The sequence below is a fragment of the Pelophylax lessonae genome (genome assembly GCF_965119305.1).
Source record: "Pelophylax lessonae genome assembly, chromosome: 8".
In the NCBI taxonomy this organism is placed as follows: Eukaryota; Metazoa; Chordata; class Amphibia; order Anura; family Ranidae; genus Pelophylax; species Pelophylax lessonae.
In genome coordinates this window covers 27,493,703-27,505,836 of record NC_138775.1, presented here as the reverse complement: position 1 = coordinate 27,505,836, position 12,134 = coordinate 27,493,703, and the positions used below count along the sequence as shown (strand labels likewise).

The window sequence follows — 12,134 nt, the reverse complement described above, 5'->3', positions numbered from 1 at the left end:
AGCTATAAGATTGGCTTAGCAGAGGATACTGTTTTTTTCTTTATTTTTTTTTTTTTTACAGAGAGCACAGTATTAGCTTTTTAATGTATTTTTTAACTTAAACTCCATATGATGCCATACAGGCAGTGGCGTAGCGTGGGGGGTGCAGCCGGTCATCTCGCACCGGGCGCAACATTTAGGGGGGCGCAAAATGATTCCCTTGCCATCCCGAGGGTCTGTGCTGCAGCTTGTTGCCTCCCCCAGACCCCTCCACCTCCGGTGAGGCATTAAGGCATTCCTCTCAGCGGCACCCTATTCCAGCTCCCCCTGCCCCAGGGCTCCTTTGGTCCAGTCTGTCCCTCTGGCGCGGGCTGTGAAACAGCGGAGGGGGAGGGGCAGTGCTCGGAGCAGTTATGGCCATGGGAGAGGTCAGAGGTGCAGTGGCTGCTAGCTGACCTCCCGGAGGCAGGGATACCAACGAGTGGCTGGATGGTGGGGGCTCCTACAATACTGCCCGCCCGCTGCTGGGGAGAGCTCTGATCAAATGGACGATGAGGCAGTAGAGAGGTAAGGAGAATGATGGATCCACCATCTGCATCGTACTGTGTGTGGAGGATGGGGGGTGAGTAGTGCAGGAAGTAGGTGTGTAAGGTATGTCAGTGTATGGGTCAGGTAGGTTAGTGTATGGGTCAGGTAGGTTAGTGTAGGGGTCAGGTAGGTTAGTGTACAGTATGGGTCAGTGTAGGGGTCAGGTAGGTTAGTGTAGGGGTCAGGTAGGTTAGTGTAGTGGTCATTTTAGGCATCAGGTAGGTTGGTGTATGGGGCAGGTAGGTTAGTGTATGGGTCAGTGTAGGGGTCAGGTAGGTTAGTGTAGGGGTCAGGTAGGTTAGTGTAGGGGTCAGGTAGGTTAGTGTAGTGGTCATTTTAGGCATCAGGTAGGTTGGTGTAGGGGTCAGGTAGGTCAGTGTAGGTAGGTCAGTGTAGGGGGTCAGGTAGGTTAGTGTAGGAGTCAGTGTAGGTAAGTCAGCGTAGATACGTTAGTGTAGGGGGCAGGTAGGTTAGTGTATGGGTCAGTGTAGGGGTCAGGTAGGTTAGTGTAGGGGTCAGGTAGGTTAGTTTAGGGGTCAGATAGGTTAGTTTAGGGGTCAGGTAGGTTAGTTTAGGGGTCAGGTAGGTTAGTGTAGGGGTCAGGTAGGTTAGTTTAGGGGTCAGGTAGGTTAGTGTAGTGGTCATTTTAGGCATCAAGTAGGTTGGTGTAGGGGTCAGGTAGGTCAGTGTAGGTAGGTCAGTGTAGGGGGTCAGGTAGGTTAGTGTAGGAGTCAGTGTAGGTAAGTCAGCGTAGATACGTTAGTGTAGGGGTCAGGTAGGTTAGTGTAGGGGTCAGGTAGGTTAGTGTAGGGGTCAGTGTAGGTAGGTTAGTGTAGGTAGGTCAGTGTATGGGTCAGGTAGGTCAGCGCAGGGGTCAGGAATGTCAGTGTAGGAGTCAAGTAGGTCAGAACTACTATACTACTGGAAGGGAGTGCTAATCCCCGGGTTAGGGGTCGCAAATGACTTACCTTGCCCCGGGTGCTGACAACCCACGCTACGCCACTGCATACAGGGCAGGCAAGGAGGGGTAAGAGTCATTCCTCTAAATCATATAGCTGTGTGTGTAATTTGAGCTTCGTATATAAAATATTATTTATTTCATTGCATCAGTGAAGCATGTGAAAAGGAATGTTCAGCTTTACCTCCTGGCTGAAAATAGCAAACTTAAAAAAATGAACATACAATATTTTAAATGAATTTGCTAAAGATGTGCCAATAGGGCAAAGATGCAGTATAGGGTGAACAACTCCAATCAAATGTTTACTTACTTATTAAAGGATTTTTTTAAGGCCCAGTCAATTTACACAGTGCTATCAATGGGCAGCACAAAGGCTCAGTGACTAGCACTTTTGCCTTGCAACACTAAAGTCCTCAATTCCAAAGGTTACAGGTTACAGGACACTATCTGCATGGAGTTTGCATGTTCTCCCTGTGCTTGGGTGGGTTCCCTCTGGGTACTTCAGTTTCCTCCCAGACTCCAAAGACATGCTGGTAGGTTAGTTGTCTGCTGTCGAAATTGGCCCTAGCATGTGCATTAATGTATGTGAAATAGGGACCTTAGATTGTAAGCTCTTGGAAGTAGGGACTTATGTGCATGAAAATAACCTTAAAATATTAGGAAACCAGATTCAAATTCAGATAGAAGAAAAATCTTTATTTACAGGGAGTTTCCATATGTCAGCTGATGAAACTAAAACATATGACTTAGGGATTAGGAAGGGAGGCTTGTAGGAGAAGACACCAGTGTGGTGATGCTCGCTAAGAATCAAAAGAGCAGGTAGGAGGTGGGCAGTGGCACAGAGTATGTAGGGCTACAGATTCTGAAAAGTTCCTTTGAAAGAAGTCACAATAAGGGGTGAAACGCATCAGTACAGAGCTTAGTGACGTCATCTTGCCACCAGGAAGGAGCTGGTTGGATACAAGCTAATGGTGATGCTGTAGCCTTACTCTTAAGGGGGATATGCACCTGTATATACCTTAAGTCGCTTTTAAGGTGGTGCACTACTGTGGATTCCCCTTTATGGATCACTGCCTTGCCATGGTGAAGGGGCTTGGGTAATTCTGTGAAGCTATGAGGTATGCCGTGTAGGCTCAGCCGAGACGGACAGGTCATAGCAGAGAATTCTGACAAAACGTGATCCACTGGAGAAGGAAATGGCAACCCACTCCAGTATCCTTGCCATGAAAACCTCATGAACAGAAACAAAAGGCATGAACAGAAACAAAAGATATGACACCGGCAGATGAGTACCCATCGTCGGAAGGTGTCCAATGTGCTACTGGGGAAGAGCAGAGGGCAATTTTAAGAAGCTCCAGAACTAATGAAATGGTTGGGTCAAAGCCGCAAGGACTCTCAGCTGTGGATAGTAGGAGTAAAAGGAAAGTCAGATGCTGCATAGGAGCCTGGAAGGTAAGATCAATGATTCAGGGTACCCTGTATGTGGTAAAACAGGAGATGGCAAGATTAAACATCGATATCTTGGGAATTAGTGAACTAAAATGGACTGGAATTGGCGAATTCAACTCAGATGACTACTATATCTACTACTGTGGACAAGAATCTCTCAGAAGAAATGGTGTAGCTCTCAAAGTCTACAAAAGAGTGAGGAAAGCAGTACTGTTGTACAATCCCAAAAATGACAGCATGATCTCAGTCCGTATCCAATAGAGGAGAACAGACGCCACTGTAGTAAGCCAAAAATTTATTGCACAACAAACAATGTAGTAACTTACATTAAGATTAGCATCAATCCATATTCCGTTTCGTAGCGTCTAGTCCACACTGTTCCAGCCGTCCTGCAGCCAGGAAGTGACGTTCTAGGAAGCCAGGGAGCTGGTTAAGCTGGAAGCCGCAATGGAACACAGGCTTAACCGGAAATGACGCTACGAAACGGAATATGGATTGATGCTAATCTTAATGTAAGTTACTACATTGTTTGTTGTGCAATACATTTTTGGCTTACTACAGTGGCGCCTGTTCTCCTCTATTGTTGCCAGTGGGATTTCCCGAGTTTAACCGCCAGTGCTGCCCGGAATGTTGGCCATTTGGACAGTTCCAAAAAAGCACCCATCGGTCATCTTTTGTGCCTTTTTGGTGGATATTATTTCCTTCCGGTAATTAGCACCCAACACCCATCTCCCTGAACTCAGTCCGTATCCAAGGCAAACCAAACAACATCACAATAATCCAAGTTTATGCACCAACCTCTAATGTTGAAGAAGCTGACGTTGACCGATTTTATGGGGATCTACAACAACTTTTAGAACTAATTCCAAAAAAAGATATCCTTCTCATAATGGGAGATTGGAATGCTAAAGTAGGAAGTCAAAGCATATCCGGAATAACAGGTAAAATGGCCTTGGAGTACAAAATGAAGCAGGACAAAGGCTAATAAAGTTTTGTCAAGAAAACACACTGGTAATAGCAAACACTCTTTTCCAACAACCAAAGAGGCGACTCTACACATGAACATTACTGGATGGTCAATACAGAAATCAGATTGATTATATTTTCTGCAGCCAAAGATGGATAAGCTCTATAAAGTCAGTCAAAACAAGACATGGAGCGGACTGTGGCTCAGACCATGAGTTTCTTATGGCAAACTTCAGGCTTATATTGAAGAAAGTGTGAAACACCACTAGACATTTCAGATATTATCTAAATAAAAGAGCTTAAAGGGAACTATGGAAGGAAGTGTGTAGAATCGTACAAGACTCAGCTATGAAAACCATCACAAAAAAAAAAGAGGAAATGCAATAAAGCAAGGTGGCTATCTGATGAGGCCATACAAATAGCTGAACAAAGAAGGCAAAAGGCAATGGAGTAAAAGGCAAAGAGGAAAATATACCCAACTGAATGCAGACTTCCAGAGGATAGCAAGAAGAGACAAAAAGACCTTCTTAAACAAGCAATGCAAAGAATTAGAGGAAAACAGAATGGGAAAGACTAGAGAGCTTTTCAAAAAAATTGGAGATATCAAGGGAATGTTTTGTGAAAAGATGGGCACAATAATAGACCAAAAAGGCAAAGACTTGACAGAAGAAGAAGAGATAAAGAAGAGATGGCAAGAAAACACAGAAGAACTATACAAAAAAGATCTGAATGTCCCATATAACCACGATGATGCAGTCTCTGACCTTGAACCGGATATCCTGGAGAGTGAAGTCAAGTGGGCCTTAGAAAGCATTGCTAATAACAAAGCTAGTGGAAGTGAAGGTATCCCAGCTGAGTTATATAAAATCCTAAAAGACGATGCTGTAAAAGTGCTGCACTCAATATGCCAATAAATTTGGAAAACTCAACAATGGCCACAGGACTCGACAGTGGCGGCTGGTGCGTTGGGGGCGCAGGGCGCCGTCCACCCTATCCATGCGTCTGGCGCCCCGCATGTAGATTGACGCATGACGGAATGGAGTTCAATGGGGTTTTTTTTTTTTCTGAAGCACGTGATTAGAGCCAGAGGCTCTAATAGGTTTCAGAAAAGGGTGGGCCCGGGGCCACCCGTGCCGTTCCTTCAGATCTCAGTGCCGTGAACGGCGGCTACCGCACGCATGCGCGGGAGTGATGTAATCGCGCCCCCGGCCAATCAGATGCCTTTGTCTTTACAGGTTTTTTTTTTTTTTTCTAATTTTTTAGACGGGTTTACTTCCTCTTTAAGCAAGCTCCGGGAGGCAGTGGAGGACAGAAAAGCCTGGCGTGCTATGGTTCATAAGGTCAAGAAGAGTCGGACACGACTAAACAACAAGTACTGTGGATTAGTAAAAAAACATTGTGAGTGCATTTTAAAGTGTGTTCATAAATAGTTCATGTTTTTTCTAAGAGGTAAAATACTATGTGTAGTTTATATTTCTTTTGAGAGATTTTAGATGCTGAAGCAATTCCTTGGGTGATTCCATACTAATGACCACATTGGAGGAGACATCTGGAGGAAGTATCTGAATATGTGAGTGACTCATGCGATTCCTTAAAGGGAAAAATGAGCAGTGACCTATTTTAGGTCTGGGTGCTAAGGTGAGCTTGGAGAATGATTGGTGGTGGGATCCACTGAAGAGTGATCACATTGGTGAATAATTGATCAAGATAACCTATTCAGGATATTTAAACTGCATACCAGATTTATGACATTGTAGTGGTGGTGGAACCCCCTCACTTGCACAACTGACTTTGGAATAAACTTTTTTGGTATATATTGAACACATACATGCATATGGTTAAATGTTGTTACCACTATTGTATTTTTCATTCATATTGATATAAATTTGCAAATATTGAATATATATGTTTAGATGAATGTGGCCCAGCACTCCATAACTATATAGATTCTGAAAAGTGTTGTCACCTAATCTATATTATGCAACCACCTAGCACAAAAGTATGAGCATTTCTTTACAAATCTCCTGTCAATTAAACGCCATTCCTTTATGTTTGTTTCAAACTGTAAATTCAGCCACACAACTTTATTTGCCGTTTACTAGGCGCATAGAAATAATCTACTTACAGTTTCTCCTTTCAGTCCTCTTGATGCTGTTCCCTCACCCGCAGGTCCACGGGGCCCAGCAGGACCCTGAGGGCCAGGGGGTCCACTGCGGCCCTACAAAACAAAAATTCATAATTGTCTTATAGAAACCTTTTTTCTAATGTGTTCTTTATTCACATATGTATTGTAATTCATGGGTTTATAGTTAAAACTTACAGCATATCTATTCTATACATTTTATCTATTTTGTATTTTGCTATACTGATTTAGGATAGGGAGGCTGAGATATCCATTTTTTGGAAAAATTCCACATTTACAATAAACATTTTTTTAACTGTTGCTGATTAGCTCAGAGCATAAATCCCTTATTAGCTCATTTCACAGTTTCAACTAAAGATAACTGTGAAGAGTAAAACATACAAAGTATATTTCCCACGCCAAGTGGAGAAACCTTATACTTAAATAAGATTGCAATAATTAATAAAGTATATTTATATTTTATATACTATTTGCATCAGATTACGGGGTTTATACACAATTTATAATTTTTAAACATTATAATTATTACTTTTTAAGCAAGCGCTATAGGTAATCCTATATAAACAGATTACTCCACATTTTAAAGATAATAACTGTTGAAAAAAAAAAAAAAATCCATCCATCGAAATTGAATCTACGTTCATTCTGTGTGAAAGGGACAAAATTTAATGTTCAAAGGCTACAATACTGCATTATGACCACTAGATGGAACTGGGGAGCACACTTACATCTTGTGATAGTCAGTGCCATCTAGTGGCCATAAGGCTAGTTGCACAAGGGCGTAATAATTTACAGTACTGATGTTGACAGAAAGTCATTGAGTTAAAAAAAACTGTGTACAAAGGCCTGAGTAATGTTGAGTATAGGCGAGTAAAGGTGCGTAAGCGTATAGACAAGAAAAATTCTTCTTCATTGCTAGTGTTGTAATATACTAATTTATACTCGCCCAAACTTGCTTATAGATGAGTAAACACGCGTATGTGCGTAAATTACTGCATTCAAATGTACAAGTAAAATTCTCTATTTTTGTTTTACCGCTCTGAGTCTGTACTCATCGCTGTGTCACTGATCTTTAATCAGCTGTTTGGATGGTTCCACAGACAACAATGCATCTCATTTCAAATCAGTAAAAAACTGGCGTTTGCAGAGGCCTAATGCAATATTTTCTCCATTTATACATTCTCCATCTGCAAAGAATATAAACTGAGAATGTTCGATTTTGCCCCATTTTCACAGAACGAATTTACATGCAAATTTTAAAAATACTCCTCATAAATTGTTTGTGAAGCTCAATTTTTTTTTTTTTTTTTTTGTTTTGGATAGTGTGTGTACGTGTTAAATAATTTGATTAAAATATTTGATATCCATTATTGTGTGGCCAATTCATTGGTTAAACTGAATCGTTTTGGTGAGATTGCTCACATGTACCGAAGTACCTTTAAAGAAAGAGGGGTCCGGATAGAGAACCATTTATGCAAGAATCAATAAGGGCTCTCTAAACAGACCCCTGATCTCTCACTTTTGAGACAGAAAAAGAGATTGAGGACACAGATCCCCAATCCCCCAATGCTTCAATTATGAATGAACACAGGATTGATTAGCACTGATTACTCCCTGTGTTCATTCTTTCATGTTTACTAGTCCCCCGCTCTCAATCCTGAAATCAAACCCCCTGAGTGCCTTCATAAACTAACAGCTGGTGGGAGGGAGAGGAGGAGAAGACAGCAGCACTGGGGAGAGGGGGGGTTTGAAGTCACAGGGGGATCAGAGCTGTGGAAGAAGGGGGATTGTGGACAGGAGGGGGGTGATCATAGTGATGGGGGGGGGGGGCAGCCCTGAAACCAATACCCCAGTGGCTCCCATTGCCTGACTGGAGGGACAGGAGGAAACGCCAGCTGTTATAAAAGGGTAAGAGGGCACTGAGCTGTGATTAACAGCTTTTGGAACTGCCTGCACCATAAAGCTACCTGTTGAACTGATGGGGCCCGGGTCTTGTACAGGAAGGCTGGTGCTTCCCCCTTATGGGTGGCCCTGCTGACATATGCCACAAAAACTATATATATTGTATGGATACAATGTAACAAAATAGAAAGGGATACTTACTGGCTCTCCTGCAGGTCCTGCCAATCCTGGACGCCCAGCAGCCCCCTGCAAATATGAGTTAGAAAACACAGATTACCACTGGTCAAAATACTATCAACAAAAGGTAATACGGAGACTGACAGACATATTAAAGGGCTTATGTAGTACTTAAGAAAATAAAGCAGCACAAACCTTGAGTTATGAAGGCTTCAAAAAATTCTAAAAGGGCAATGTGAAGCCCCTAACCTCCTATACCCGGGGCCGGTAAGCCCACTTTTAAAGTACTTGGATTCTACCACTGTGGCTCAGCAGGGGGGGGGGCAGGATGTGGACGAATATGGTTTCACTTGCTATCACATTCTTACATTTTTAAAATCTGCATGCTTAGGCCTCGTTCACAAGGGCGTACTACAGCAAACACCCGTGAGAGGGCCATGATTTCCCACATTGGAATGTACAGGTGTTCTATGTATCCTTGTACAAGCAGTCCTATTCATGTCAATTGGGATGCAGTGGCTGCACGGCTGCTGCTCCCAATCTGACATCTGTGCGGTGCAGATGCATGGCCCTAAATACAGACAGTGTGTATTCGGGGGTGCACCTGCATCCGCACAGCTTTTAAATTGGGAACAGTGGCTGTGTCTGTGCATCCATTGCACCCCAACTAATATGAATGGGACTTTGCCTGCATAGGAATACACAGAACTCCTGTGTATCCCTGTGTGGCTGTATGGTGTAATATGCCCATGTGAACAGGGCCTAAATGAAACATATATACTATATATATATATATATATATATATATATATATATATATATATATATATATTTATATACTGAACTTATGTACAGTTGTGTTCAAAATTATTCAACCCCCACTGAAATTGATTGTTTTGGCCAGTTTGACATTGATTTTGATCATTCAGTCATCCTACTTACAATTAAATCAAAGAGGCACGTGTAGGTCAGACAAATATAACATAACATTTATAATGAAATAACCACAAATGTATTTTCTGTGCTCACATCATTATCAGTTTTATTCAACCCCCAAGTGACATTCAATCTTAGTACTTAGTACAACATCCTTTTACAGTTATAACCGCTTTTAAACGTGAAGCATAGCTTGACACAAGTGTCTTGCAGCGATCTACGGGTATCTTCGCCCATTTGTCATGGGCAAAAGCCTCCAGTTCAGTCACATTCTTAGGCTTGTGCACTGCAACTGCTTTCTTTAAGTCCCACCAGAGGTTCTCAATCGGATTTAAGTCTGGTGACTGTGATGGCCACTCCAAAATGTTCCAGACTTTAATCTGCAACCATGCTCTAGTGGACTTGGAGGTATGCTTGGGATCATTGTCCTGTTGAAAGGTCCAACGTCTCCCAAGCCTCAGGTTTGTGACGGACTGCATCACATTGTCATCCAATATCTCCTGGTACTGAAGAGAATTCATGGTACCTTGCACACGCTGAAGCTTCCCTGTACCTGCAGAAGCAAAACAGCCCCAAAGCATGATTGACCCCCGTCATGCTTCACAGTAGGCAAGGTGTTCTTTTCTTCATAGGCCTTGTTCTTCCTCCTCCAAACATAGCGTTGATCCATGGGCCCAACCAGTTCTAATTTTGTTTCATCAGTCCACAGAACACTATCCCGAAACTTCTGTGATTTGTCCACATGACTTTTGGCATACTGCAGTCGACTCTTCTTATTCTTTGGAGACTGTAAGGGGGTGCGCCTGGGAGTTCTGCCATGGAGGCCTTCATTATGCAGTGTGCGCTGTATTGTCTGAGCAGAAACTTCAGTACCCACATCTAACAAATCTTTTCTCAGTTCCTCAGCAGTCACACGGGGACTTTTCTCCACTCTACGCTTCAGGTAGCGCACAGCAGTCGAAGTCAGCATCTTCTTTCTGCCACGACCAGGTAGCGTTTCAACAGTGCCCTTTGCCTTGAATTTGCGAATGATGCTTCCTATGGTGTCTCTTGGTATGTTTAACGTCTTTGCAATCTTCTTATAGCCATTGCCCTTCCTGTGAAGAGAAATCACCTCTTCTCTTGTCTTCCTGGACCATTCTCTTGACTTCACCATGTTTGTAACCACACCAGTAAATGTCTAGAAGGAGCTGAGTATCACAGTCATTTTAAAGCTGCCTAATTGGTGCTTATTAGGCTTTATTGCTGCTCCCTGACATCCACAGGTGTTTTCAATACCTGATTGAAAACACTTCAATGAACCTCTGTTCTTCAGGGTGGTAGTCTTTAAGGGGTTGAATAATTTACTACTGTATTACAAAACCAATTGATGTCATTTTAGTTGCATATGGTTCTTTAAAAAGTCCTTGTAGGATTTCCTTCTGAATAAAATTTCAAATGTACACTAAATTCCCTAAAACACTTTACAGCATTGGGGGGTTGAATAATTTTGAACACAACTGTATTTGCAGTAACAGTTTACTTACTGTATCATTTATTGATCTAGCAATCATTTATACATTTAAGAATTGTCTAATTTTCTGTTAACACTCATGAATCATTTATAAAATATGACCCTTAAATTGACCCCCATCACCAACGTAAAACATTGTGGGTAAAAGGACAGAAAAATCAAGTATTGAAATTGCTCACTTACAGTGATTTTAATTTCTATAGACATTTTTATTCACTTTCAATGTGCCTCTAAACTTGCTAAACGACTCCAGGAAGAGTCAATTTCCTAGCACAGCCCCCTCCCTACTTGCATGTCCTAGTTGACTCCTCTTCTTGAAGTGTCTGATTGCTGCCTATGCTGGCCCAGCTCCTCCACCCTTCTTCTAACCCCCCCCCCCCCACCCCCCCCACACACACACACACAGACTGTCAGGGAATGGAGCAAATGGGAATACTATACAGTAGCACTTGAGTGACGGCTCTGAGTCTACTGGGGCAGCTGATATCACATCCACAATGGCAGCACCCAGCAGCAGTCTGTGGGCTTTTTGTATGTTTACAGGCTTTTACAGAAAAATTAAATGCATGGCATATGTTAAATGCACATATATTCTTATAGGAAGATTTCTGTTTAAATGAATAGTCTGATGACCCCTTATTGGGGGAAGATACCAATACACAGGCTCCCTGTCTACGCTCCTCCTACAAAGCTTTAAAATCAAAGTACGAGTCCTCTTTAATGTAGACGTAATTACTAATGTCTTGGTACTTACCGGTTCACCTTTCGGCCCTCTTTCACCCTAAAACAAAAAAGTATATATAAGTTCTAGCAGTGTGATTATAAGAAATGATGTTCTTTCTTTACAATTCCTCCAGGGGTGGGCAGAGGAGCGAACGATCGCCCCCAAGGCAGACGCCCCACTGGCAGGTTGATAAGGCTTTGGTTGGCAATAAATTGGAATATGAAGCGCTGCTCAGAAGTACCGAGGTGAATATCGCTAAGAATGTAAATTGTGTTCAGTAAAACCATATGTGCATAGGGAGTCTTATTTGTCCTGAAGTGATGCGTTGCGTACCCCGTGTGTATAATGCCATTTAGTTTCTTACCTGCGGGCATACTGTGCACTGCGCCTAAGCAAAGAAAAAAAGAAAAACTTGAATGAGCAGAAAAAGAACATTTTAAAATATTATGGCAAGTTTGATGCCATTAATGTAAATTATATACAGAACTCTTCTAGGACATAAGATAGCTTAATGTTTTTATTTGTACCCTCAATAACCTCATATAGTTATTTTACCCAAATTATTTTATGTGCGGTTCCATTTGGAAAGTTAGAAGTGAAAACAATTTAAGAGTTTAGGCTTACTGGTTTGCAATGTATGAATGTGAATTTGCCCTTTGGCTGGTCAGTTATTTACCCCGTGATTGAAGCTCTTCTAGAGCAGTGGTCTCCAAATTGTGGCACGTGTGCCATATGTGGACGTTCTGTTATCGTTATCTGGCCCTTGGGGCACTATTGCCCCACTGATACCAACAATGGG

At 42.3% G+C, this 12,134-nt stretch overlaps 1 protein-coding gene across 1 annotated transcript in view; it reads right to left on the bottom strand.

The window, feature by feature from the left end:
• Positions 1–12,134, bottom strand: part of COL7A1 (collagen type VII alpha 1 chain) — a 360,938-nt gene that overhangs the window by 175,341 nt on the left and 173,463 nt on the right. The window contains exons 31-34 of the mRNA XM_082266262.1: positions 11,700–11,723; positions 11,366–11,392; positions 8,187–8,231; positions 6,066–6,158 (exon numbers count right to left, since the gene is read on the bottom strand). Coding sequence (XP_082122388.1) covers positions 6,066–6,158; positions 8,187–8,231; positions 11,366–11,392; positions 11,700–11,723 — 189 coding nt within the window. The remainder of the gene's footprint in view (positions 1–6,065; positions 6,159–8,186; positions 8,232–11,365; positions 11,393–11,699; positions 11,724–12,134) is intronic.